This window comes from Pseudophryne corroboree, chromosome 6 (assembly GCF_028390025.1).
Source record: "Pseudophryne corroboree isolate aPseCor3 chromosome 6, aPseCor3.hap2, whole genome shotgun sequence".
In the NCBI taxonomy this organism is placed as follows: Eukaryota; Metazoa; Chordata; class Amphibia; order Anura; family Myobatrachidae; genus Pseudophryne; species Pseudophryne corroboree.
In genome coordinates this window covers 603,335,969-603,363,088 of record NC_086449.1, presented here as the reverse complement: position 1 = coordinate 603,363,088, position 27,120 = coordinate 603,335,969, and the positions used below count along the sequence as shown (strand labels likewise).

Here is a 27,120-nt window from a genome sequence, read left to right as displayed (position 1 = left end):
AATACGATTCAGCAGGCTCACTCTACGGCTGGATTGCCGGTACCAAATTCGGTTAAGGCCCATTCCACTAGGAAGGTGGGCTCTTCTTGGGCGGCTGCCCGAGGCGTCTCGGCATGAGCGGCGACTTGGTCGGGGTCAAACACTTTTGCCAAATTCTACAAGTTTGATACCCTGGCTGATGAGGACCTAGCGTTTGCTTAGTCGGTGCTGCAGAGTCATACACACTCTCCCGCCCGATTGGATGCTTTGGTATAAACCCCATGGTCCTTACGGAGTCCCCAGCATCCTCTAGGACGTAAGAGAAAATAAGATTTTAAACCTACCGGTAAATCTATTTCTCCTAGTCCGTAGAGGATGCTGGGCGCCCGTCCCAGTGCGGAAACTCTGCAAGACTTGTATATAGTTGTTGCTTACATAAGGGTTAAGTTACAGTTGACATCGGTCTTGGACCGTTACTGTCGTTTGTTCATACTGTTAACTGGTTATGTATGTTCCAGGTTACATGGTATGATTGGTGTGGGCTGGTATGAATCTTGCCCTTGGATTGCTAAATCCTGCCTTGTATTGTCCATCTCCTCTGGGCACAGTTCTCTAACTGAGGTCTGGAGGAGGGGCATAGAGGGAGGAGCCAGTGCACACCCATAGTCAAAGTTCTTTTTAGGTGCCCTATCTCCTGCGGAGCCCGTCTATACCCCATGGTCCTTACGGAGTCCCCAGCATCCTCTACGGACTAGGAGAAATAGATTTACCGGTAGGTTTAAAATCTTATTTTAGTTGTGATCGCAAAAAATTAGGTAGCCTCCTGCCTGCGCCCGCAGGAGGCCCACCACCATTTTTCTGATCGCAGAGGCTGCGTGTGCAGAACACAGCCGCCCCCTTTGACCATGCTAAAATTGAGGTCACACCATCATTTCGTCGTGATCGCAGAAAATTAGGTAGCCTCCTGCCTGCGCCCACAGAAGCCCACCACCATTTTTCTGATCTCAGCGGCAGCGTGTGACGTTGCGCAGCTGTCCCGATCATGCCCACCTTTTGACTGGCGTCACCCCCGATTCTCTGTCGCAGCCCCCGCAACGTTCTGTTGCAGCCTTGGAAACGGAGCATTGCACACCCCCCGCGATCATGAAGGCCCTGCGCATGTGCCCGCATCCCTCTTAGTAGTTTTTGTGGATGGATCACGTATTGTGATCCAAGCTGAATTAGCCCCACTATAAGCTATAATGCGAATGGAACTGATGAGTACTTGTTATGATGATTTTCTTTTATATTTATTTTTTTCATATCTGTTCTGTTTGGTTTTAAAAACAGCTTGCTGTAGGTTGTTTTAAAATTTTTATATATATCTATATCTTTATCTCCATAAAGACGGGTCTAAAGATACATAATGACTTTTTTTGTTTTGTTTTTGTTTGATCTTAATATGTTGTTTACGTGCAGATATTTGTAATACTTTTGAATAATAAATGGATCTAAAATGTGCATTTACAAATTGTAACAAGGATAAGACCACCTCTGTAAGCATACTCTTACTAATTTTTTTGTTTTTTTTGTTTATCTAATGTCTGTATTTAGCTTAAGCACTTCCACTTTGTAGTTTCCCATCTGTACTGCTCTTATTCTTTTTCTCTGTCATTATATCCAGTACCTGAAAACTGCACATTAAGGCCTCCAATTTTTAACGAGTTTCCCAACTGGAAACTCGTTTTCTGTAATAATTAGACTTGTTTTTCGCTGTTATGCACTATTAGGCGTAGGGCCCACCCATTAATGATGTGTGCAAATGTCTATTCATCATTGAGCGCTATTTCTATAATAGCTCTTGTTTACCTTATTTCAATTTGTCTCCTTTTTCTTGCTGTTAAAACACCGTTTCGGCAGGGTGTTTGCCCTGCGCTGCCCCTTGGATACCAGTAGTAAGCCCGGCGTGCTTTGCTGCTGCCAGGTTTTTAAGGAAATGAGGGAAGAAGAAGAGGTAGCACAGCTCCGCCTCGCTGGGCATGCAGTCCCAAAATGACTGCAGCGTCCAGAAATCACTACTGTGCATGTGCCGGGAATTAGCGCATCCACAGTAGATACGTACTCCGGTGAAAAAGATAATTCATCAGTGCCTGCTGCAGTTTAAGCAGCAGCGCTGGCAGGACAAATATCACTACTGCTCGCGAGCGGAAACGTTATTTAGCACTTCACTGAAAGCTGTTTGATAAATGGGGGGGCCATTATGTTATCTGTACAAAACCATTTAGGGGCCTATGTATTAATAATCCATTCCGCTGAGGATATTTTAATTTCTAGGTAAGAGAACCTGCAGTGGTAGCAATAACCACTGTCCCTGCCAGTTACTTCCCTGCCATTTTGGAGGAGTTTTTCATGCTTGTGAAAAACTCTTCTGGGGAGTCTGATTTGGTACATTCGGGTGAGGACAGTAGTCCCCATTGAAAATAATGGGGATTGCTATCTGCAGGAGATTTCTGTGAAACCTCCTGCCTTAGGCTATTAGTACATAGCAGGAATACAGCAAATTGTCAAGAAACAGCAGTTTCTACATAATTTTATGGAAATGTTTTTTTTTATAAATAGGCCATTTAGTGATTAACGAACAATTTCAGTTGTTATAAGTGGTGCGCTAAAGCTTTTTCCCCCCACACAAAATGGGTGACTTCAGTAAGAGCTCGGGACACAAGTTCTTGGAAATGTGTAATGAATAACCGCTCTGTCAGCCTGCTGTAACAATAGTACACAAAGCTGTATGGAGAAGAGCGACGTGTGCGGTCTTCGTTTCCTCTTTCAGGTTCGAGGAATAGGTACAAATTACAAGTGAAAGGCAAGCTACCAGATTACAGACGGTCTCTGTGCTGCAGGGCTCTGGAATGCGGGTCGGACGTTCATGCAGCCGCTCCATGGGATGGGGGATGGGTCCTGGTCGCTCAGATCACATTCTGACCTGTTCACTGGCCTTACATCCTCTGTTTTTTACTATTGGATGATCCATGATGGAGATAAACCATCATCATCTGGCCTTTACATCCAGTTTTGTGCTGTAGCTGCCTGGGAAAGTTTATGGCACTTACTTTTGTGGCATTTGTGGTGTTAAAGCAGAATGAATGACACTCCCATGATTCAAGTGCTAGTAATTCCCTCACTGGTAGAGAGTGGTGCAGAGTATCAGTGTTCCAAGTGTGGTGTGATTATAATTCTATCTAGACAATGTCATCTGCAGGGAGTGAGAAACTACAAGTGTTAATGTAGTTTGTGACCTTGTATAAATTACTGAAGGATAACAATATGTAAATACAAACGTCTATAAATTTATAACACATCACTATATTTCCAGATTAGTTGAACTGGCACCTTAAAGTTATTAAATACCGTTTTTCTCTAATTAAATTCTCAAGTGCATAGAAGGAACCAATTAATGGATTTTATCATCAGTAATGGATTATAGAAATAGAATTCACATTGTGAAGTCACGTGTTTGTTTATATACATTTGTCTGTGGTATCACTCTCCTGGCATGCATGCCACCAGCTGCTAGTCCTTAATCCTGCTGGAGATCAATACAAATTGTTCTGAGCCTAAACGGAAATGTGTAAAGAACACTATAAGCTTCTACAGACATGCTGCTATGTATCTCACACGTCTTCCTCTATTACAGGTGTTCTGAGTGTGCTTATAGTACAGCACCTCAGCAGAGAAGTCCGGGTGACCAGTCCACCGCAGGTGATGATAATGTGGAACCAAAGTCTTACAGCGTGCGGACACTGGAGAAGAAAGCTCTCAAGCTAGAGGAGGAGGTGAAGAAACTATCAGTGAGTGCCACACCAGCCTTACCTACTGTAACAAGAATATTCTGGTTATGTTATTTGCACTATATGATTTGTCTTTGATGCACAAAAGTAGCGTTTCCCAACTCCAGTCCTCTGGGAACCCTAACAGTGCATGTTTTACAGATCACCCCAGTATCATAATTTAAATAATTGGCTCCACCTTTTGAACTTTTAAGTGTGTCCAGGGCTGCCACCAGAAATTGTGGGGCCCGGGACTGACAAAATAGACAGGGCCCTCCCTCCCCCAAAAAAATTCTACCGCACTGCTCCACTCCTATGTGATGTCGTACATTTTGACGTTACATATAGATTAAGTGTTGTGGACCTACAGGAACAGTTTACAGACAGCTGATGCGCAGATAAGGCTTGTTTTAAGAAGGCCTGTTGCTAATTCAGACTGGTGCAGCTCTACAGGTATTGGCGGTAGGAGCAAGGGCTGGGCCCCCCTATCTGTAAGGGCCGGGACACCAGTCCCCACAGTCGTCCCCCCCCCCCCCCCTCCCCTTGATGGCTGCCCTGAGTGTGTCAGCCACTAGTGAATATACCAACTATTAGGTCTGTAAAACACGCTCTGTTAGGGATCCTTGGGGACCGGAGCTGAGAAACCATGCACTAAAGAGTACAGTATGTATATTTACATTCTAAGATATTATTTACACTTTAAATCTGCCTTAACGCACTACAGATATATCCAGGTCTTTGTTATCCAGTATGCGGTCTATAGGCTTACATTAAAAAGGTTCCTACATTCAATAGGTCGACGGGTCAAAAAGATCGACATGTAAAAAGCAGACAGTTCAAAAGGTCGACAGGGTCAAAAGGTCAACATGACAATGGTCAACACACATATGGTCGGCTACCCATTTAAAAAAAAAAATTTATACTTTACCATCCACGTGGACTAAGATTGGGAATAGTAACCTTGCCCGAAGCATGGCGAGCAAAGCTGTACACAATTGGGGCTTGTTTGTGGCAGAAAAGCGACAAAACACCACAAAACTTTTAACAAAAAATGGTCTACCTTTTTTTGTGTCGACCATTTCCATGCTGACCTTTTGACACAGTCAACGTAATCCATGTCTACCATTAATGGGTGATCTATTGACTGTAGACCTTTTGATCTAATAATCTACACCCTGTTATCCCTAGTATTCACCTGCTCTTTACTTTGTTCGGCCATGCCCCTCTAGTATGGCAGTCCTCTTAAAAGTGTTGTGAGAGTATAGTGCTCCGTGCAGGGGCGTATTAAGAGAGGTGGAGGCCGTGTGCAGTCTCCATCAGGGCCCGCTTCTCTCTAGCCAACAGCGGTGTGTGTGTAAGCGCTAGTAGACTCTAACTCTGTGCTAGCGTCTACTAGAAAAGATGCCCTCCTGTGCATGCACAAAACACCCCGAAAATGGCCGTCACTCCATTTTCCCTGTGATTTTGCAGCTCTGCCGATGTTGGACTCCAGAGTGGTAAGTATAGAAGAAATGGGTACAGCATGTCCGGTGTGAGCCACCGGGGGCTAATGTGAACCGCACACGCTGCACCCATTATAGATGGGCCCCGTTATTGTCATGGTAGTATCTATAATGGGGGGAGAGTGTGCGGCGCATACCCTTTATCTATACATTACACTTCTGTGGAGTCTGGTCCCAGCACTACAAAAATCACCAGGAAAATGGCAAATCTGTAGTTTTTCCAGATATTTGTGCATGCACAGTAGAGGATTCACTGGGCACATGATGCCGGTCCCATGTTCCCTGAGACATACATGTGCACAGTGTAATCAAATATCTGTGAATATTTCTCAATTACTGTGCATCATTCTCAATAATAAATTGAGGTATCAATGATTTGAAGAGTATTTATGTCTGATATGCCCTACACACTGGTCGATACTAGTGAGATATGAACAATCTCGTTCATTAATGAACAAGATACCGTTCATATCTTTCGGTGTGGAGGCACCAGCGATGAACGATGCGCGGCCCCGTCGCTTGTGCATGCAGGCCAATATGGACGATCTCGTCCATATTTGCCTGCACTGCTATGGAGCCGGGTGACGGGGGAAATGAACAAACTTCACTTCCTCCGTCACTTGTTCCCCCACTGCCACTGGGTCACCCATCTGGCAGCGGATCGCATAGTGTGTAGGCCCTTAATTCTGCTCACACACAGAAATATAGACATTCAGGATGGGTACAGGTGCTCCTACTCTTACTAACACTCATCTTCTGTTTGGTGGCATTTTCTAATGTGGGGAAGACTTGCCATGTAGCCTACACTTACTGAATATTGTTTAATTACAGCAACAAATATTTGCTCCATAATTCAATTGCTCAATAAAAGGCCACCATTTCTGTATAATGTTTTCAACCGTCTTCACATATAGCTTCTGTCGCACATTCCTGCTGCTTGTACATAAATGTTTCAGTTATACATAGAGCGAGAGGCTATTCCAACCCCTTTTCCACCTAAGTCCCGGGTCTGAACCAGGATTTGAAACACTGTTCCAAACCGGGTCAGACCCCTTTCCACCGCAGGGTGCCGATCTGGGTTATTCCTGGATCTGCGCTGATCACACTGCCTGTAGATGCAGTGCTGGCGCTTGGAGATGACATTATCTCCTTGTGCCAGGAAAGCGGCTCTCCCCGTTATGTCAACGTGTCCTGGGTCAGATTACCCGGTTTACCCATTTACACTGAGCCTTAACCAGGTCCTTCCTGCGAAAAACCCTGCTCACTAACAGGATTGGGTTCCTGGGTCACTGGGCCTGGTTTGAGCAGTTTCCACTGGCAGAAATCTCTGGGTGATGCGTGTTCACATGCAATAACCTGGGATTTTCATGTCTGTGGAAAAGGGGTATCCGATACAAACAGACTGCATATGACACTTTGGACCTGATTCTGAGTTTGGGAGTAAAGCTAAGTAGAGCAAGTAATTTTGCACCTGGGCAAAACCATGTTGCACAGCAGGTGGGGCAGATTAAAAATGTGCAGAGATTTTATTTGAAACAGGTGTCTCCGAACTGACTTCTAAATTGCTGTGTAAAAATAAGGTGTCCCAGTATTTCTGGCTGCATACAGAAACAACCAGTATTTACCCCACGTGCAAAAATAATAAAGTATTTTCACCCCTTACATTGCAACATTGTCCATGTACACGGTTGCTTGCTCTCTTCTTTACTCTCACCTCCAAATCTGTCCCTATTTAGAAAGTGCTAAGCAATTAAAATCATTTCTCTAACGTCCTAAGTGGATGCTGGGGACTCCGTAAGGACCATGGGGATTAGCGGCTCCGCAGGAGACTGGGCACAACTAAAGAAAGCTTTAGGACTACCTGGTGTGCACTGGCTCCTCCCACTAAGACCCTCCTCCAGACCTCAGTTAGATTCTTGTGCCCGGCTGAGCTGGATGCACACTAGGGGCTCTCCTGAGCTCCTAGAAAGAGAAAGTATATTTAGGTTTTTTATTTTACAGTGAGATCTGCTGGCAACAGACTCACTGCAGCGAGGGACTAAGGGGAGAAGAAGCGAACCTACCTAACAGGTGGTAGTTTGGGCTTCTTATGCTACTGGACACCATTAGCTCCAGAAGGATCGACCGCAGGACCCGACCTTGGTGTTCGTTCCCGGAGCCGCGCCGCCGGCCCCCTTACAGAGCCAGAAGCAAGAAGTGTTCCGGAAAATCGGCGGCAGAAGACTTCGGTCTTCACCAAGGTAGCGCACAGCACTGCAGCTGTGCGCCATTGCTCCTCATGTACACCGCACACTCCGGTCACTGATAGGTGCAGGGCGCTGGGGGGGGGGCGCCCTGAGGGCAATATATGACACCTTGGCAGGCAAATCTACATCATATATAGTCCTAGAGGCTATATAGATGTAAAATTACCCCTGCCAGTATTCCAGAAAAAGCGGGAGAAAGTCAGTTGAAAAAGGGGCGGGGATTCTCCCTCAGCACACTGGCGCCATTTTCTCTTCACAGTGCAGCTGGAAGACAGCTCCCCAGGCTCTCCCCTGTAGTTTTCAGGCTCAAAGGGTTAAAAAGAGAGGGGGGGCACTAAATTTAGGCGCAATATATGTATACAAGCAGCTATTTGGGGAAAAATCACTCAGTTATAGTGTTAATCCCTGCATTATATAGCGCTCTGGTGTGTGCTGGCATACTCTCTCTCTGTCTCCCCAAAGGACTTTGTGGGGTCCTGTCCTCAGTCAGAGCATTCCCTGTGTGTGTGCGGTGTGTCGGTACGGCTGTGTCGACATGTTGGATGAGGAAGGTTACGTGGAGGCGGAGCAGAGGCCGATAAATGGGATGTCGCCCCCTGTGGGGCCGACACCAGAGTGGATGGATAGGTGGAAGGTATTAACCGACAGTGTCAACTCCTTACATAAAAGGCTGGAGGACGTAACAGCTGTGGGACAGCCGGCTTCTCAGCCCGCGCCTGCCCAGGCGTCTCAAAGGCCATCAGGGGCTCAAAAAACGCCCGTTACCTCAGATGGCAGACACAGATGTCGACACGGAGTCTGACTCCAGTGGCGACGAGGTTGAGACATATACACAATCCACTAGGAACATCCGTTACATGATCTCGGCAATGAAAAATGTGTTACGCATTTTCTGACATGAACCACATAAAAGGGGTTTTATTTTTGGGGAGATAAAGCAGCCAGTGTTTTGTTCCCCCATCAGATGAATGAATGAAGTGTGTAAAGAAGCGTGGTTTCCCCCGATAAGAAACTGGTAATTTCTAAAAAGTTACTGATGGCGTACCCTTTCCCGTCAGAGGATAGGTCACGTTGGGAGATATCCCTTAGGGTGAATAAGGCGCTCACACGTTTGTCAAAAGGTGGCACTGCGGTCTTAGGATACGGCCACCTTGAAGGAACCTGCTGATAAAAAGCAGGGGGCGATCCTGAAGTCTGTATTTACACACTCAGGTTATATACTGAGACCTGCAATTGCCTCAGCATAAATAGGGCTGCTGCAGCGTGGTCTGATACCCTGTCAGATAATATTAATACGCTAAGACAGGGATAATATTTTGCTAACATTGAGCATATTTAAGACGTTGTCTTATATATATATATATATATATATATATATATATATATATATATATATATATATATATATATATATATATATATATATATATATATATATATATATATATATATATATATATATATAAAGGATGCACAGAGGGATATTTGCCGGCTGGCATCCAGAATTAATGCAATGTCCATTCTGCCAGGAGGGTATTAGAAACCCGGCAGTGGACAGGTGATGCTGCCTGTAAAAGGCACATGGAGATTCTGCCTTATAAGGGTGAGGAATTGTTTGGGGATGGTCTCTGGGACCTCGTATCCACAGCAACAGCTGGGAAGAAAATTTTTTACCTCAGGTTTCCTCACAGCCTAAGAAAGCACCGTATTTTCAGGTACAGTCCTTTCAGCTTCAGAAAAGCAAGCGGGTCAAAGGCGCTTCCTTTCTGCACAGAGACAAGGGAAGAAGGAAAAAAGCTGCACCAGCAGCCAGTTCCCAGGATCAAAAATCTTCCCCCGCTTCCTCTGAGTCCACCGCATGACGCTGGGGCTCCACAGGTGGAGACAGGTGCGGTAGGGGCGCGTCTCGGGAACTTCAGGGTCCAGTGGGCTTGCCCACATGTGGATCTCTAGGTTCTGCAAATAGTATCACAGGGATACAGGCTGGAGTTCGAGGCGACTCCCCCTCGCCGTTACCTCACATCAGCCTTGCCGGCTGCCCTTGGAGAAAGGTAGTACTGGTGGCAATTCACAAGCTGTACTTCCAGCAGGTGAAAGCAAGGTACCCCTCCTTCAACAAGGCCGGGGTTACTATTCCAAAATGTGGTGGTACCGAAACCAGACGGTTCGGTGAGACCCATTCTAAAATTGAAAGCCTTGAACACTTATATACGAAGGTTCAAGTTCAAAATGGAATCGCTCAGGGCGATTATTGCAAGCCTGGAGAATTTCATGGTATCACTGGACATCAAGGATGATTACCTGCATGTCCCTATTTACCCTCTTCACCAGGAGTACCTCAATATGGTGGTACAGGATTGTCATTACCAATTCCAGACGTGGCCGTTGGTCTGTCCCCGGCACCGAGGTATTTACCAAGGTAATGGCCGAAATAATTATCCCGTACTTGGACGATCTCCTTATAAAGGCGAGGTCCAGGGAGCAGTTGTTCGTCGGAGTAGCACTATCTCGGGAAGTGCTACAACAGCACGGCTGGATTCTGAATATTCCAAAGTCGCAGCTGGTTCCTACGACGCGTCTACTGTTCCTGGGTATGGTTCTGGACACAGAACAGGATAAAAAGGGTTTCTCCCGGAGGAGATGTCCAAGGAGTTGTTGTCTCTAGACAGAGACCTCCTAATACGTATACAGGTGTCGGTGCATCAATGCACGCGAGCCCTGGGAAAGATGGTAGCTTCTTACGAAGAAATTCCATTCGCCAGGTCCCATGCAAGGATTTTCCAGTGGGATCTGTTGGACAAGTGGTCCGGGTCGCATCTTCAGATGCATCGGCGGATAACCCTGTCTCCAAGGGTCAGGGTGTCGCTGTTGTGGTGGCTGCAGAGTGCTCATCTTCTAGGGGGCCGCAGATTCGGCATACATGACTGGGTCCTGGTGACCACGGATGCCAGCCTTCGAGGCTGGGGGGCAGTCACACAGGGAAGGAACTTCCAAGGCTATGGAAAAGTCAGGAGACTTCCCTACACATAAATATTCTGGAACTGAGGGCCAATTACAATGCCCTAAGTCAGGCTAGACCCCTGCTTCAACACCGGCCGGTGCTGATCCAGTCAGACAACATCACGGCGGTCGCTCATGTAAACCGACAGGGCGGCACAAGAAGCAGGATGGCGATGGCAGAAGCCACAAGGATTCTCCGATGGGCGGAAAATCATGTGTTAGCACTGTCAGCAGTGTTCATTCCCGGAGTGGACAACTAAGAAACCTCCACCCGGGAGAATGGGGACTTCATCCAGAAGTCTTCCAAATGATTGTACACCGTTGGGAAAGGCCACAGGTGGACATGATGGCGTCCCGCCTCAACTAAAAGTTACAAAGATATTGCGCCAGGTCAAGGACCCTCAGGTGATAGCTGTGGACGCTCTGGTAACACCGTGGGTGTACCAGTCGGTGTATGTGTTCCCTTCTCTGCCTCTCTTACCCAGGGTAATGAGAATAATAAGAAGGAGAGGAGTAAGAACTATACTCATTGTTCCGGGTTGGCCAAGAAGAGCTTGGTAACCAGAACTCCAAGAAATGATCTCAGAGGACCCATGGCCTCTGCCGCTCAGACAGGATCTGCTGCAGCAGGGGGCCTGTCTGTTCCAAGACGTACCGCGGCTGCGTTGACGGCATGGCGGTTGAACGCCGGATCCTGAAGGAAAAGGGAATTCCGGAGGAAGTTATCCCTACGCTATTTGAAGCTAGGAAAGAAGTGAACGCAAACCATTATCACTGCATATGGCGGAAATATGTTGCGTGCTGTGAGGCCAGGAAGGCCCCAAAGGAGAAATTTCAGCTAGGTCGATTTCTGCACTTCCTACAGTCAGAGGTGACTATGGGCCTAAAATTTGGTTCCATTAAGGTCCAGATTTCGGCTTGATCGATTTTCTTCCAAAATAGAACTGGCTTCACTGCCTGAAGTTCAGACTTTGTTAAGGGAGTGCTGCATAGTCAGCCCCCGTTTGTGCCTCCAGTGGCACCGTGGGATCTCAACGTAGTGTTGGATTTCCTGAAGTCGCATTGAGTTGAGCCACTTAAATCCGTGGAGCTACAATACCTCACATGGAAAGTGGTCATGCTGTGGGCCTTGGCGTCGGCCAGGCGTGTATCAGAATTGGCGGCTTTGTCAAAAGCCCTTATCTGTATTTTATAGGGATAAGGCGGAATTGAGGACTCGTTTCCAATTCCTTCCTAAGGTGGTAGCAGTTTTTCATGTGAACCAACCTATTGTGGTGCCTGCGGCTACTTGGGACTTGGAGGATTCCAAGTTTCTGGACGTAGTCAGGGCCCTGAAAAGTATATGTTTCCAGGACGGCTGGAGTCAGGAAAACTGACTCGCTATTTATCCTGTATGCACCCAACAAGCTGGGTGCTCCTGCTTCTAAGCAGACTATTGCTCGCTGGATCTGTAGCACGATTCAACTTGCACATTCTGCGGCTGGACTGCCGCACCCTAAATCTGTGAAAGCCCATTCCACGAGGAAAGTGGGCTCTTCTTGGGCGGCTGCCAGAGGGGTCTTGGCTTTACAAATTTGCCGAGCTGTTACTTGGTCGGGTTCAAACACTCTTGCAAGAGTCTACAAGTTTGTTACCCTGGCTGAGGAGGACCTAGAGTTTGCTCATTCGGTGCTGCAGAGTAATCCGCACTCTCCCGCCCGTTTGGGAGCTTTGGTATAATCCCCATGGTCCTTACGGAGTCCCCTGCATCCACTTAGGACGTTAGAGAAAATAAGATTTTACTCACCGGTAAATCTATTTCTCGTAGTCCGTAGTGGATGCTGGGCGCCCATCCCAAGTGCGGATTGTCTGCAATACTTGTATATAGTTATTGCCTAACTAAAGGGTTATTGTTGAGCCATCTGTTGAGAGGCTCAGTTGTTATCATACTGTTAACTGGGTATAGTATCACGAGTTATACGGTGTGATTGGTGTGGCTGGTATGAGTCTTACCCGGGATTCAATATCCTTCCTTATTGTGTCAGCTCTTCCGGGCACAGTATCCTAACTGAGGTCTGGAGGAGGGTCTTAGTGGGAGGAGCCAGTGCACACCAGGTAGTCCTAAAGCTTTCTTTAGTTGTGCCCAGTCTCCTGCGGAGCCGCTAATCCCCATGGTCCTTACGGAGTCCCCAGCATCCACTACGGACTACGAGAAATAGATTTACCGGTGAGTAAAATCTTATTTTTCTAAACATATTGATAGTTTACAGTTTGCTGTGTAAAATGTAACATGTATATCTCAAGGATGCCAAGTGCTTGGCTGGTCACAGGAACCTTGGCTGAACGTGAATATGCATAGAGTGAATACAAATGAACACTGCAATAACAGAAGCAGAATTGTGTACACTGTGTGATGGGTTTGGGAATGCGTGAACAGTGGTCAGGAGACTGCCGAACAGCATACCTCCATCAGGATCCTGGCAGCGGAATGCCGTTGGGTGGTGGTGGGGGGGGTGAGCGCAACAAGCCCATTGTAGGCTCGCTGCGCTCGCCATGCTGCAGGCTTGGTGCTGCCCTCACCATAGGCCCTATTCCCACTCTATGGGTGTCATGGACACCCACGAGTGGGAATAGTCCCTGCTAGTCGGGATTCTCAAGGGGTGGGATATAGGGGGAGGTGTTGTGACCGGCAGTCACATGACTACATCCCGTATGATATAGGACCTCTACAATGTCAATGACATCAAACATAACTCACAACCAAAATCATCCTAAGTATTATGGGTGATACATAGTTAAAATGGTAAAGGTAAATTGAAAGCATGGCATTTCATACAGAATATGTATAACATTTGTTCATCTTTCTTTCTCTCCTTATTTAGGAGTCACACAGGAGGGCCACAGCAGACTCTGAAAATGTTAGGAAAAGAACACAGAAGTTTGTGGAAGATGCAAAGCTGTTTGGTAAGAAATAGACGTGTTACTGGTCTAATTTGCATATATTTGCATCCAGTGAAGGTTAATTAGTGCATACAAATGTCCTTGGCTGTTGACTGAGCCCCCACCCTCCTTATGCCCTTCTGTAAATGTGTCTTGTCACATGCTGTGAATGTAACTCTGAGCTGTGGCTGGATGTGGTCCCGCTACTTGAAACTGATGATAGAGCAGTGTTATTAAAGAGGAATAATGCTTCTTTAGCTCTTTCTCGACCATTTATCTAAACCAGGAATTCCCAACCCCGTTCCTCAAGGCACAAAAACAGTCCAGGTGTTAGTGATATCCATGCTTAGGCACAGGTTAGTTCATTAGTACCTCAGTTATTTTGATCTAACCATCTGAACTGAAGTCTGGATATCAGTATATCCTGCACTGTTATGGGCCCTACTCACTGGCCGAGGTGCCCGACGGCCGATACGGCCGACGAGCGACCCGGCGGCGGGGGGGGCAGTGACGGGGGGAGTGAAGCTTCTTCACTCCCCCCGTCACCCGGCTCCATAGACGTGCAGGCAAATATGGACGAGATCGTCCATATTGGCCTGCATGCACAGCCGACAGGAGACCAGCGATGAACGAGCGCGGGGACGCGCATCGTTCATCGCTTAAGTCTCCACACTGAAAGATATGAACGAGATCTCGTTCATTTATGAACGAGATCGTTCATATCTTTCAAAATATCGGCCAGTGTGTAGGGCCCATTAGCGTGCTTTGAGGACCGAGGTTGGCAATGGCTGGTACAAACAGATACATAAACTGTAGGCCTTGCATTTGTTTTTCATTGAGTAGATCATACACTCGCTTTTAAAACGTATGGTAACCCTATTTTAAAGGGGGAGCTCCATGATAAATTAATTTTAAAATATTTGCCTGTTGCTAACTTGTATGGGGGGATAAATACCCTACTTATGCCCATAGCAGATAATACCATGGCATTAGAATCTTGTAGTTCAACATATCTTCTAAGTGCCATATTGGCTGGCTATAGCAATCCAAGGAGGAATGTAATAGGGTGTGAGAATCAGGAAGTAACATAGTAAAAGAGGATGAAAAAAGACAATGTCCATCGAGTTCAACCTGTATTATAATTCTTAAACTAATCTGTATGTAACTTTAGTTTAACTATAGTGACCCAGATGAAGTTATGTTTTTAAGTCTAAATAACAATAATTCATACTCTTTCTAAAATTCTCTTCCTTTAAATGCTATATCCTTGGATTTTTCTTTCAGCTAAGAATTTATCTAATCCATTTTTAAACATAATGACTGAGTCCACCATTACTACCTTTTCTGGCAAAGAATTCCAAATTTTTACTGCCCTTACTGTGAAGAACCCTTTCCTTCGTTGTGTATGAAATTTTCTCTCTTCTAACCTCAGAGGGTGTCCACGTGTCCTGTGTAGTGATTTTTTTGATAAACAAATCGCCTGATAGATCCTTGTATTGTCCCTTTATGTATTTGTAAATATTAATAATGTCCCCTCTCAGCAGCCTCTTTTCCAGTGTAAACATATCTAACCCCTTGATCAGTTTGATGGCTCGCCTCTGAACCCTTTCAAGTTCCAAGATATATTTTTTTATAGTATGGTGCCCAGAACTGTACACAATATTCAAGGTTTGGTCATACCAATGATTTATACAGTGGCAGAATTACACTCTCATCCCTTGTCTCAATTCCCCATTTTATGCATGCCAACACCTTATTTGCTTTTGTTGCTGCACTTTGACATTGAGAACTGCTACTAAGTCTATTATCAATGAGCACCCCCAAATCTTTTTCAACTACCATTTCCCCTACGTTTTTCCCATTTCATTTATAGACTGCCCGATTGTTCTTAGTCCCAAGGTGCATAACTTAAAATTTTTCTATATTGAACCTCATTCTCCCATTTGTCTGGCCAAACCTCCAGTTTAAATAAATCCATTCTGTAGTGACTCAGCATCCTTGTCTGAATTAATTACTCACACAGTTTAGTATCATCTGCGAAAATTGACACTATGCTTTCCAGATCCACTCCTAGGTCATTAATAAATATGTTAAACAGCAGTGGCCCGTGTACTGAACCTTTCGGTATTCCACAAAGCACTGAGGCCCAGTCAGAAAACATTCCATTAACCACCACTCGCTGTTCCCTATTATCCAGCCAATTACTTACCCAAGTACAGATAGTGTTTCCTAAACCAAGCTCTCTTAATTTGAAAATTAGTCTTGTATGTGGCACTGCCAAAGGCTTTAGCAAAAATAAGAATTTACTTACCGATAATTCTATTTCTCGGAGTCTGTAGTGGATGCTGGGGTTCCTGAAAGGACCATGGGGAATAGCGGCTCCGCAGGAGACAGGGCACAAAAAGTAAAGCTTTAGGATCAGGTGGTGTGCACTGGCTCCTCCCCCTATGACCCTCCTCCAAGCCTCAGTTAGGATACTGTGCCCGGACGAGCGTACACAATAAGGAAGGATTTATGAATCCCGGGTAAGACTCATACCAGCCACACCAATCACACTGTACAACCTGTGATCTGAACCCAGTTAACAGTATGATAACAGCGGAGCCTCTGAAAGATGGCTCACAACAATAATAACCCGATTTTTGTAACTATGTACAAGTATTGCAGATAATCCGCACTTGGGATGGGCGCCCAGCATCCACTACGGACTCCGAGAAATAGAATTATCGGTAAGTAAATTCTTATTTTCTCTATCGTCCTAGTGGATGCTGGGGTTCCTGAAAGGACCATGGGGATTATACCAAAGCTCCCAAACGGGCGGGAGAGTGCGGATGACTCTGCAGCACCGAATGAGAGAACTCCAGGTCCTCCTTAGCCAGGGTATCAAATTTGTAGGATTTTACAAACGTGTTTGCCCCTGACTAAATAGCCGCTCGGCAAAGTTGTAAAGCCGAGACCCCTCGGGCAGCCGCCCAAGATGAGCCCACCTTCCTTGTGGAATGGGCATTTACATATTTTGGCTGTGGCAGGCCTGCCACAGAATGTGCAAGCTGAATTGTATTACACATCCAACTAGCAAAAGTCTGCTTAGAAGCAAGAGCACCCAGTTTGTTGGGTGCATACAGGATAACAGCAAGTCAGTTTTCCTGACTCCAGCCGTCCTGGAACCTATATTTTCAGGGCCCTGACCACATCTAGCAACCTGGAGTCCTCCAAGTCCCTAGTAGGCGCAAGACACCACAATAAGCTGGTTCAGGTGAAACACTGACACCACCTTAGGGAGAGAACTGGGGACGAGTCCGCAGCTCTGCCCTGTCCGAATGGACAAACAGATATGGGCTTTTTTGAGAAAAAAAAACCCACCAATTTGACACTCGCCTGGTCCAGGCCAGGTCCAAGAGCATGTTCACGTTTCATGTGAGATGCTTCAAATCCACAGATTTGACTGGTTTTAAACCAATGTGTTTTGAGGAATCCCAGAACTACGTTGAGATCCCACAGTGCCACTGGAGGCACAAAAGGGGGTTGTATATGCAATACTCCCTTGACAAACTTCTGGACTTCAGGAACTGAAGCCAATTCTTTCTGGAAGAAAAATCGACAGGGCCGAAATTTGAACCTTAATGGACCCCAATTTGAGGCCCATAGACACTCCTGTTTGCAGGAAATGCAGGAATCGACCGAGTTGAAATTTCTTCGTGGGGCCTTCCTGGCCTCACACCACGCAACATATTTTCGCCACATGTGGTGATAATGTTGTGCGGTCACCTCCTTTCTGGCTTTGACCAGGGTAGGAATGACCTCTTCCTGAATGCCTTTTCCCTTAGGATCCGGCGTTCCACCGCCATGCCGTCAAACGCAGCTGCGGTAAGTCTTGGAACAGACATGGTACTTGCTGAAACAAGTCCCTTCTTAGCGGCAGAGGCCATAAGTCCTCTGTGAGCATCTCTTGAAGTTCCGGGTACCAAGTCCTTCTTGGCCAATCCGGAGCCATGAGTATAGTTCTTACTCCTCTACGTCTTATAATTCTCAGTACCTTCGGTATGAAAAGCAGAGGATGGAACACATACACCGACTGGTACACCCACGGTGTTACCAGAACGTCCACAGCTATTGCCTGAGGGTCTCTTAACCTGGCGCAATACCTGTCCCGTTTTTTGTTCAGACGGGACGCCATCATGTCCACCTTTGGTAATTCCCAACGGTTTACAATCATGTGGAAAACTTCCCCATGAAGTTCCCACTCTGCCGGGTGGAGGTCGTGCCTACTGAGGAAGTCTGCTTCCCAGTTTCCATTCCCGGAATGAAACACTGCTGACAGTGCTATCACATGATTTTCCACCCAGCGAAAAGTCCTTGCAGTTTTTGCCACTGCCCTCCTGCTTCTTGTGCCGCCCTGTCTATTTACGTGGGCGACTGCCGTGATGTTTTATCCCACTGGATCAATACCGGCTGACCTTGAAGCAGAGGTCTTGCTAAGCTTAGAGCATTATAAATTTACCCTTAGCTATATTTATGTGGAGAAAAGTCTCCAGACTTGATCACACTCCCTGGAAATTTTTTCCTTGTGTGACTGCTCCCCAGCCTCTCGGGCTGGCCTCCGTGGTCACCAACATCCAAAACTGAATGCCGAATCTGCGGCCCTCTAGAAGATGAGCACTCTGTAACCACCACAGGAGAGACACAGGAGAGACACCCTTGTCCTTGGATATAGGGTTATCCGCTGATGCATCTGAAGATGCGATCCGGACCATTTGTCCAGCAGATCCCACTGAAAAGTTCTTGCATGAAATCTGCCGACTGGAATTGCTTCGAAGGAAGTCACCATTTTTTTACCATGGCCCTTGTGCAATGATGCACTGATTTTAGGAGGTTCCTGACTAGCTCGGATAACTCCCTGGCTATCTCTTCCGGGAGAAACACCTTTTTCTGGACTGTGTCCAGAATCATCCCTAAGCACAGGAGACTTGTTGTCGGGATCAGCTGCGATTTTGGAATATTTAGAATCCACCCCTGCTGTTGTAACAGTATCCGAGATAGTGCTACTCCGACCTCCAACTGTTCCCTGGACTTTGCCCTTATCAGGAGATCGTCCAAGTAAGGGATAATTAAGACGCCTTTTCTTCGAAGAAGAACCATCATTTCGGCCATTACCTTGGTAAAGACCCGGGGTGCCGTGGACAATCCAAACGGCAGCGTCTGAAACTGATAGTGACAGTTCTGTACCACGAACCTGAGGTACCCTTAGTGATAAGGGCAAATTTGGGACATGGAGGTAAGCATCCCTGATGTCTCGGGACACCATATAGTCCCCTTCTTCCCGGTTCGTTATCACTGCTCTGAGTGACTCCATCTTGATTTGAACCTTTGTAAGTGTTCAAATTTTTTTAGATTTAGAATAGGTCTCACCTAGCCTTCTGGCTTCAGTACCACAATATAGTGTGGAATAATACCCCTTTTCTTGTTGGAGGGGTAATTTAATTATCACCTGCTGGGAATACAGCTCGTGAATTGTTTCCCATACTGCCTCCCTGTCGGAGGGAGACCTTGGTAAAGCAGACTTCAGGAGCCTGCGCAGGGGAAACGTCTCGACATTCCAATCTGTACCCCTGGGATACTACTTGTAGGATCCAGGGGTCCTGTACGGTCTCAGCGTCATGCTGAGAGCTTGTCGGAAGCGGTGGAACGCTTCTGTTCCTGGGAATGGGCTGCCTGCTGCAGTCTTCTTCCCTTTCCTCTATCCCTGGGCAGATATGACTCTTATAGGGACGAAAGGACTGAAGCTGAAAAGACGGTGTCTTTTTCTGCAGAGATGTGACTTAGGGTAAAAACGGTGGATTTTCCAGCAGTTGCCGTGGCCACCAGGTCCGATGGACCGACCCCAAATAACTCCTCTTCCTTTATACGGCAATACACCTTTGTGCCGTTTGGAATCTGCATCACCTGACCACTGTCGTGTCCATAAACATCTTCTGGCAGATATGGACATCGCACTTACTCTTGATGCCAGAGTGCAAATATCCCTCTGTGCATCTCGCATATATAGAAATGCATCCTTTAAATGCTCTATAGTCAATTAAATACTGTCCCTGTCAAGGGTATCAATATTTTTAGTCAGGGAATCCGACCAAGCCACCCCAGCTCTGCACATCCAGGCTGAGGCGATCGCTGGTCGCAGTATAACACCAGTATGTGTGTATATACTTTTTATGATATTTTCCAGCCTCCTGTCAGCTGGCTCCTTGAGGACGGCCCTATCTATAGACGGTACCGCCACTTGTTCTGATAAGCGTGTGAGCGCCTTATCCACCCTAAGGGGTGTTTCCCAACGCGCCCTAACTTCTGGCGGGAAAGGGTATACCGCCCATATTTTCTATCGGGGGGAACCCACGCATCATCACACACTTCATTTAATTTATCTGATTCAGGAAAAACTACGGTAGTTTTTTCACATCCCACATAATACCCTCTTTTGTGGTACTTGTAGTATCAGAAATATGTAACACCTCCTTCATTGCCCTTAACGTGTGGCCCTAATAAGGAATACGTTTGTTTATTCACCGTCGACACTGGATTCAGTGTCCCTGTCTGTGTCTGTGTCGACCGACTAAAGTAAACGGGCGTTTTAAAACCCCTGACGGTGTTTTTGAGACGTCTGGACCGGTACTAATTGTTTGTCGGCCGTCTCATGTCGTCAACCGACCTTGCCGCGTGTTGACATTATCACGTAATTCCCTAAATAAGCCATCCATTCCGGTGTCGACTCCCTAGAGAGTGACATCACCATTACAGGCAATTGCTCCGCCTCCTCACCAACATCGTCCTCATACATGTCGACACACACGTACCGACACACAGCACACACACAGGGAATGCTCTGATAGAGGACAGGACCTACTAGCCCTTTGGAGAGACAGAGGGAGAGTTTGCCAGCACACACCAAAAACGCTATAATTATATAGGGACAACCTTATATAAGTGTTTTCCCTTATAGCATCTTTTTTATATATTTTTAACGCCAAATTAGTGCCCCCCCTCTCTGTTTTAACCCTGTTTCTGTAGTGCAGTGCAGGGGAGAGCCTGGGAGCCTTCCCTCCAGCCTTTCTGTGAGGGAAAATGGCGCTGTGTGCTGAGGAGATAGGCCCCGCCCCTTTTTCGGCGGCCTCGTCTCCCGCTCTTAACGGATTCTGGCAGGGGTTAAATATCTCCATATAGCCCCCGGAGGCTATATGTGAGGTATTTTTAGCCAAAAATAGGTTTTCATTGCCTCCCAGGGCGCCCCCCTCCCAGCGCCCTGCACCCTCAGTGACTGCCGTGTGAAGTGTGCTGAGAGGAAATGGCGCACAGCTGCAGTGCTGTGCGCTACCTTAAGAAGACTGAGGAGTCTTCATGCCGCCGATTCTGGACCTTCTTCTTGTTTCAGCATCTGCAAGGGGGCCGGCGGCGAGGCTCCGGTGACCATCCAGGCTGTACCTGTGATCGTCCCTCTGGAGCTAATGTCCAGTAGCCAAAGAAGCCAATCCATCCAGCACGCAGGTGAGTTCACTTCTTCTCCCCTAAGTCCCTCGTTGCAGTGATCCTGTTGCCAGCAGGACTCACTGTAAAATAAAAAACCTAAGCTAAACTTTTCTAAGCAGCTCTTTAGGAGAGCCACCTAGATTGCACCCTTCTCGGCCGGGCACAAAAATCTAACTAACTGAGGCTTGGAGGAGGGTCATAGGGGGAGGAGCCAGTGCACACCACCTGATCCTAAAGCTTTACTTTTTGTGCCCTGTCTCCTGCGGAGCCGCTATTCCCCATGGTCCTTTCAGGAACCCCAGCATCCACTAGGACGATAGAGAAATCTAAATAAACCACATCCACTGCTTTACCATGATCCATATTATCGCTCACTTTCTCGTCGAAGCTAATTAAGTTAGTTTGACATGACCAGTATTTTCCCCACTGTAGATGTCAAACTTACCGGTCTATAGTTACCAGGATGAGTTTTAATTCCTTTTTTAAATATTGGGACTATCTCTGCAATACGCAAGTCCTTCTATCATGCCTGATGTAATTGAATCATTGAAAAGCAAATATAAGGGTTTTGGTAGCTCTGAGTTAAGCTCCATACGAACCCTTGGGTGAAGTCCATCCGGACAAGGAGATTTATTTATCTTAATTTTACTTGGCCTCTTCCAGACAACTTCCTCTTTTAACCAAGTACTTAGCAATGGGACGTTATCATAGCTTATGTTGTGCACTACTCCCACCAATCGGTCCTCTCTAGTGAACACTGATGAAAAGAATTTATTCAATAAATCTTCTTTTTCCTTATCATTAATCAAGACATCGACTCGCCCTTTAATGGTCCAATATTCTCCTTTTTTAACCTTTTACCGTTTATATTGATTTTTTTTTTAAAGTGGCAGTCGCATAGCAAAACTATGGGTGTGTACACACGGTGAGATATTTTCTTTCGATTTTGACTATATAGTCAAAATCGCAAGAAAAGTTAGTGCAGATCGCAAGGTGAAAGTCACCTTGCAATCCCGATTCGATCCCGATGCGCGGTCCCGCCAGGTCAGCATCGCAAGAAAAGATAGACTGTGCAGGAAATCAACCCTTGCTAGATCGGTGTACTATCTAGTTCATCTCGCATGTCAATGACATCTCACATAAGCCAAAATCGTAAGCACACATAGTCCACATCTCAAGAAAAGTTAGTCATAATCTGTATTATCTGGGCTCCAGGGAGTTCAAGTGAAAATCGGGCATAGCAAGGATCTCACCGTGTGTACACACCCTAAGTTGATTTTCCCATGTAAATGATTGGCACTTCAAAAAAAATCAGGAGAGCTCTCTTTAAATCTCACACTTACTGATTCTCACACCCTATTACATTCTCCTCTAAATCTGTTTCATGTTTCATTGAAAGGTCCCCTTTAGTTGAACACTATAAACAAAAACAGCTCATAGTAATTTACTGAATTGGGACACTGGGGCATGTTTATTCTTTGTAGCTTGTGCTTAGTCTTTTTCTTTTTTCTTTTGCAGGAATCCAGAGCTTCTGCCGTGACCTAGTGGAGGTGGCAGACATCTTGGAGCAGGCAGTTGACAAAGCAAAAGAGGAGGGGATTAAGGATCTAGCCGAAATCTTAGCTAAGGTTGATGGTAAACTGCAAAGTGTGTTCACAAAGCACGGACTGCAGAAAATGGCAGCGGTGGGAAGTGACTATGACCCTTACGACCATGAAATAGTTTGTCACGTGCCTGCTGAGGGAAGGAGACATGGGAGTGTGGCAACTGTACAACAAGATGGATACAAGTTACACGGCCGCACCATACGCCATGCTCATGTTGGAATAGCAGTGGAAACACAAGACTGAGAAATGCTGGAATGGATCCCCTTCTGTGTCCTCCTGAGATATCCCCTTATTTATTGCATTATGGTTAGCGCTTTAGATCATTATTTTTTTCTCAGAGACTTCAAATAAAGCCTTTATGCTCCAAGAGTCACCTGTGCTTAGTGACTTGCTGGTGCATTAAGGGACACCTTTTAGACTGAGCTTTTTTATTTATGATAGCTTTTTAGTTAGAAAATAGAAGCAATACTTAATTGATGTATGATTTTGTGGAAATCAGGTCTGAGACATATCTTAAAGAAGTTAACTTTTTTTTTTAGCTTGACGGTAACTTTATTTCTTCACGATGCTGTTTAAAAAATGTTTTGTCCCACAGATATTCCTATAACATCCCTAAGGGATACATTTATTATAAGAAAATGAAAACGGTCATTTGTAGAGTGGTGTTATCCTATTTTGTTTTGGCCCTATTCACTGTATTCTTTTCAATTTTTTTTTTGTTTTTGTTTTGTTTGTTTGACCACTTTTTGGAATTTATACACCTCCTATGTAGACAATTGTGCTGGAGCTTAAGGAGATTTTATTGTGAAGAACAAAACTGCACAACCACAAAGTTTACTTAGTTGCTTCTCCTGCTATCTGAAAGTGGGAAAGATGATTGAACTGGAGGACCAATCACAGATCACAATCAACAGCTGGTAGCTTGTAATTGGTCCTCCTGCTTGAAGACCCCTCCATTATAAAGTGGTGACTGGAGTCATTTGCAGGTGTCCTGCAGCATTAAATGAGTGTTATCTTTGTTACAAAGCAGTAGTTTGAGCATGTATAAATTATGTTGTGCAGAGTCATCCTTCATTACCTGCCAAAGCAGATTCTAGGTAAATAAGTCTGCTTTCATAATACTATACCTTGTTTACATAATAGGTTCTTCTTCGTTTCTCATGTGCATCATTTATTTGTGAAATATGCTATTCTTTCAGTCATTACATTTGCCTCAGTTTAATTTTGTTTTTTCTTCTGTAGGATGCCTTTAACCTTGTTCTTGCCAGCATCTTGCAGAGCAATTTTTTGAAATGTGTAGGTTCTGTGGGGGGTATCCAGTTACCCCTGATGCCGTTTTGGTGGATGAAAACGGGCGGATATCGTGATTAATGGCCGATGGTCGTTATCCAATTAAAGGGCATTTTGACCAGCCAAAATTGGACCAGTGATCGCGCTAAAACACATGGGATTGGGGGATTAGTCCCTGAACCCACGTGTTATCGTGGCTCCGGCAGGACAATTATTGTGGATTATGCTTTGGGTGTCTGAGGCACCTGGAGCATAATCCCTGATAAGTGCTGGCATTGGGTGAGGAGCGCGTCACATCAGGGCTAATAGGATAGCCCCCAGCGATACAATTACCCCCTATGTTTATCTGGGATGCGGTTATGTGACCACCGGTCACTATACCAACGCCGGAATCCCGCCCGGTGGAAAGCCCGACAGTCTGCATGCCGATTGACAGGGACTATTCCCACTCATGGGTGTCCACGACACCCATAGAGTGGGAATAGAACGTGTGGCAAGCCTGCTGCATTGCGAGCGCGTCAAGCCTGCAAGGGGCTTCGTTGCACTCGCCCCCCCCCCCCTGCCGGAAATATTAACAGGATGCCGGTATCGTGACCGGCGGTATCCCAACCTCCGGTCACCCATACCCAACCCGTTTATCTACAAGCTAATTACTAATTTAAACTGCCCTTAAAAAATAACTTTAGCTTTATATACGTTTAGATTGTAAATACTACCAATCGCTGTCGGAACTGCTTGGACCTTGTGTCAGTAGACCCTGCACGCACTGAAACTCTTGTCTTCCATCTCCTGCTGCAGGAAAATAAACTGCAGTGGTGAGGGTATGTAGATATTGGCATCACACGTGGTATACATTGGAAATCTGCTCTTCTGCTAGTTGCTGGGGTATAAAATTGCTGTGGGACATAAATCTCTGACACACTGCAATGAGTCGCTTGCAGCAACTACAGGCAACTTAATGCTGTGAGGAAGATCGGACCTTTGGCTGTTTTCCATGTCATCATTTCCATCTAATTTCCATTGATAGCTAATGTACATTTTTTTCTGGTCAGAACGTAATGCGGATTTTTATGCAGTCTGCGGTGATGAATACTTGTTAAGGGTTAGTGTCTGTTTAAAATATGTTAATATACTACATACATCTGAGAACAAATGTGATGTTTCACAAATCTCTATGTGTGGGAATAGTTTGAGCCCTCCCCTTCCTTCCATAAAGAGACAATAGTACATACAACTAATATGCCGTCAACCAATTATCTGACATACATTTGTGCATTGCAAGTTCCAAATAATGCAACATTAAGCACAAATGTGAGCTACAGTCCCATCTAATGACCTAAATTAATAGCATACAACGTTTTAGTGGAATTTCACAATATAATTACTGTTAATTTCAACATTCTAATTTAATGTTTTCTGTGAGCTCAAGTTTATGATAATCTGCAACTAGTGTATAGGCTTTAACAGACTGGAAGCATGTAACATTTGAATGTATATGATAGCTTATTATGGATGACGTCTCTTCCCCTACGCACTGAAGCATAGTGGTTTCCTGCTGGAACAGACTGCAGTCTGGGAAGAAACCCGTAGTAAATGGTTTTCAATATTCTGGAACTAAAATGTACTTCCTTTAGAAGCAGAGTCTTCCATTTTACTGATGTAATGTTTTTGTTGATTTAATTTATATTGCTACAACTTCTTGTTTTAGAAGAAGTATATAATTAATAAGGGGCTAGCTTGAACAACATTTCATACTGGAATGAAGGACAAATCCTTTCCCACCTTACGCACCTAGGCCATGTGCACTGACGTTCTCAGTCACATTCCTTTATCTCTTCATGCTGGTGTACAACATTGTATGCTTTCTACCTCTGTACCAGAAAGTTGTCCTTCATATTGAAGACCCTGCTATGCATAAACATGGTTTGCTGGGAAACACATATGGAATTGGAAAGCTCTCACTTAGAGGGCCCTAATTCCGGTTTTACCAGAGCGGCATGTGGTACTGTCATTCCATGCAGCAGGTGTTATGCGACCTGCCTTTTTGGGCGGGGGGGAAAGGAGTAACCAAGTGTGAAATGTGTCTATTAGGGGACACCATTTGTTTTTCACCGGTTCTACTTGTGTTTTCACCAAAATAAAAAAAAATGTCATGTTCACTCTTGTATTTTCTTTTTCTCTGTCATTCACGTCTTCCTAATTAAACCCAAATTGAAAAAAACAAATAATCCATTACAGAGATATCTTTCAATGTTCAGAGTAAATAAAACAATCCTACAGATTAACATACATTAATAAACTGGTAGGATCTACATCCTGGCTGTTTACCTAGCATTCAAGAAATGTTTTAACCAAGCTGAGAGGCTGTTTCCTGCCACTGCCTTTCATTATACTGTATTCTTATGGGGGAATTCAAGTAGATGTGGTACTGTAGCACAGGGAGGAAATGGGTGGTAGCCTCTGGTTTTAACGTACAGGCTATTCAATTACAGCCCCTTTTTCTCACACAGTAATTTACCTCTCTAACGTGCGGTAACCCAAAGAATCTGGAATAAGTTCTTCGACCTATGGGTTAACACGTTTGTGGTGACCACAATCTGGCCATTTAACGCAGATTTCTTTTTGAGCCAAAACTAAATCCTGCAGGTTCTGACGGCTCTAACTCAATAGCCCCATATGTTCAATTAGCCTGCTATAAATTAACACTACTAATTGAATTCCCCCTTAATATAGCCAGCCTTAAGGGATCCACTTTTTTGCTGTGTATACAGATGTAGCCATGCTCATCTTACTGCGATGCGGCATGCTGCAACACTGCTTGCTGCATGGCATGCCAGGATGTGACTATTTGCAGCCAGTGATCGCTTCATTAATTCATCAATTCTTTAATTCATTAATGCTTTGCAGCAAAGATGAGCATGACTACATCTGTATCTGTAGTTTCAGCATTTAAAAGCTTCTTTTACCTGTTTTATTGTGTTAGGTTGTATATATAATTTAAAAATGGTTTTAAAGTTTGACCAATGCCTCCAGCCTGAGGAATGTTTCTGTGTAGTGTCTGTAGTTCCTTGCATACCTTTGCTAAACATTGTAGCAGGCATTTCCAACCACGGTCCTCAAGGCACACCAACAGTGCAGGTTTTAGTGATATCCAGGCTTCAGCACAGATGGTTAAATCAAAATAACAGAGGAACTAATTAAGTCACCTGTGTTCAAGCCTGGATATCACTAAAACCAGGACTGTTGGTAGTGT

At 45.3% G+C, this 27,120-nt stretch overlaps 1 protein-coding gene across 1 annotated transcript in view; it reads left to right on the top strand.

The window, feature by feature from the left end:
- Positions 1-26,026, top strand: part of GRPEL2 (GrpE like 2, mitochondrial) — a 36,094-nt gene extending 10,068 nt beyond the window's left edge. The window contains exons 2-4 of the mRNA XM_063928045.1: positions 3,653-3,806; positions 13,395-13,476; positions 22,489-26,026. Coding sequence (XP_063784115.1) covers positions 3,653-3,806; positions 13,395-13,476; positions 22,489-22,820 — 568 coding nt within the window. The 3' untranslated portion in view covers positions 22,821-26,026. The remainder of the gene's footprint in view (positions 1-3,652; positions 3,807-13,394; positions 13,477-22,488) is intronic.
- The last annotated feature ends 1,094 nt before the right edge of the window (positions 26,027-27,120 follow it).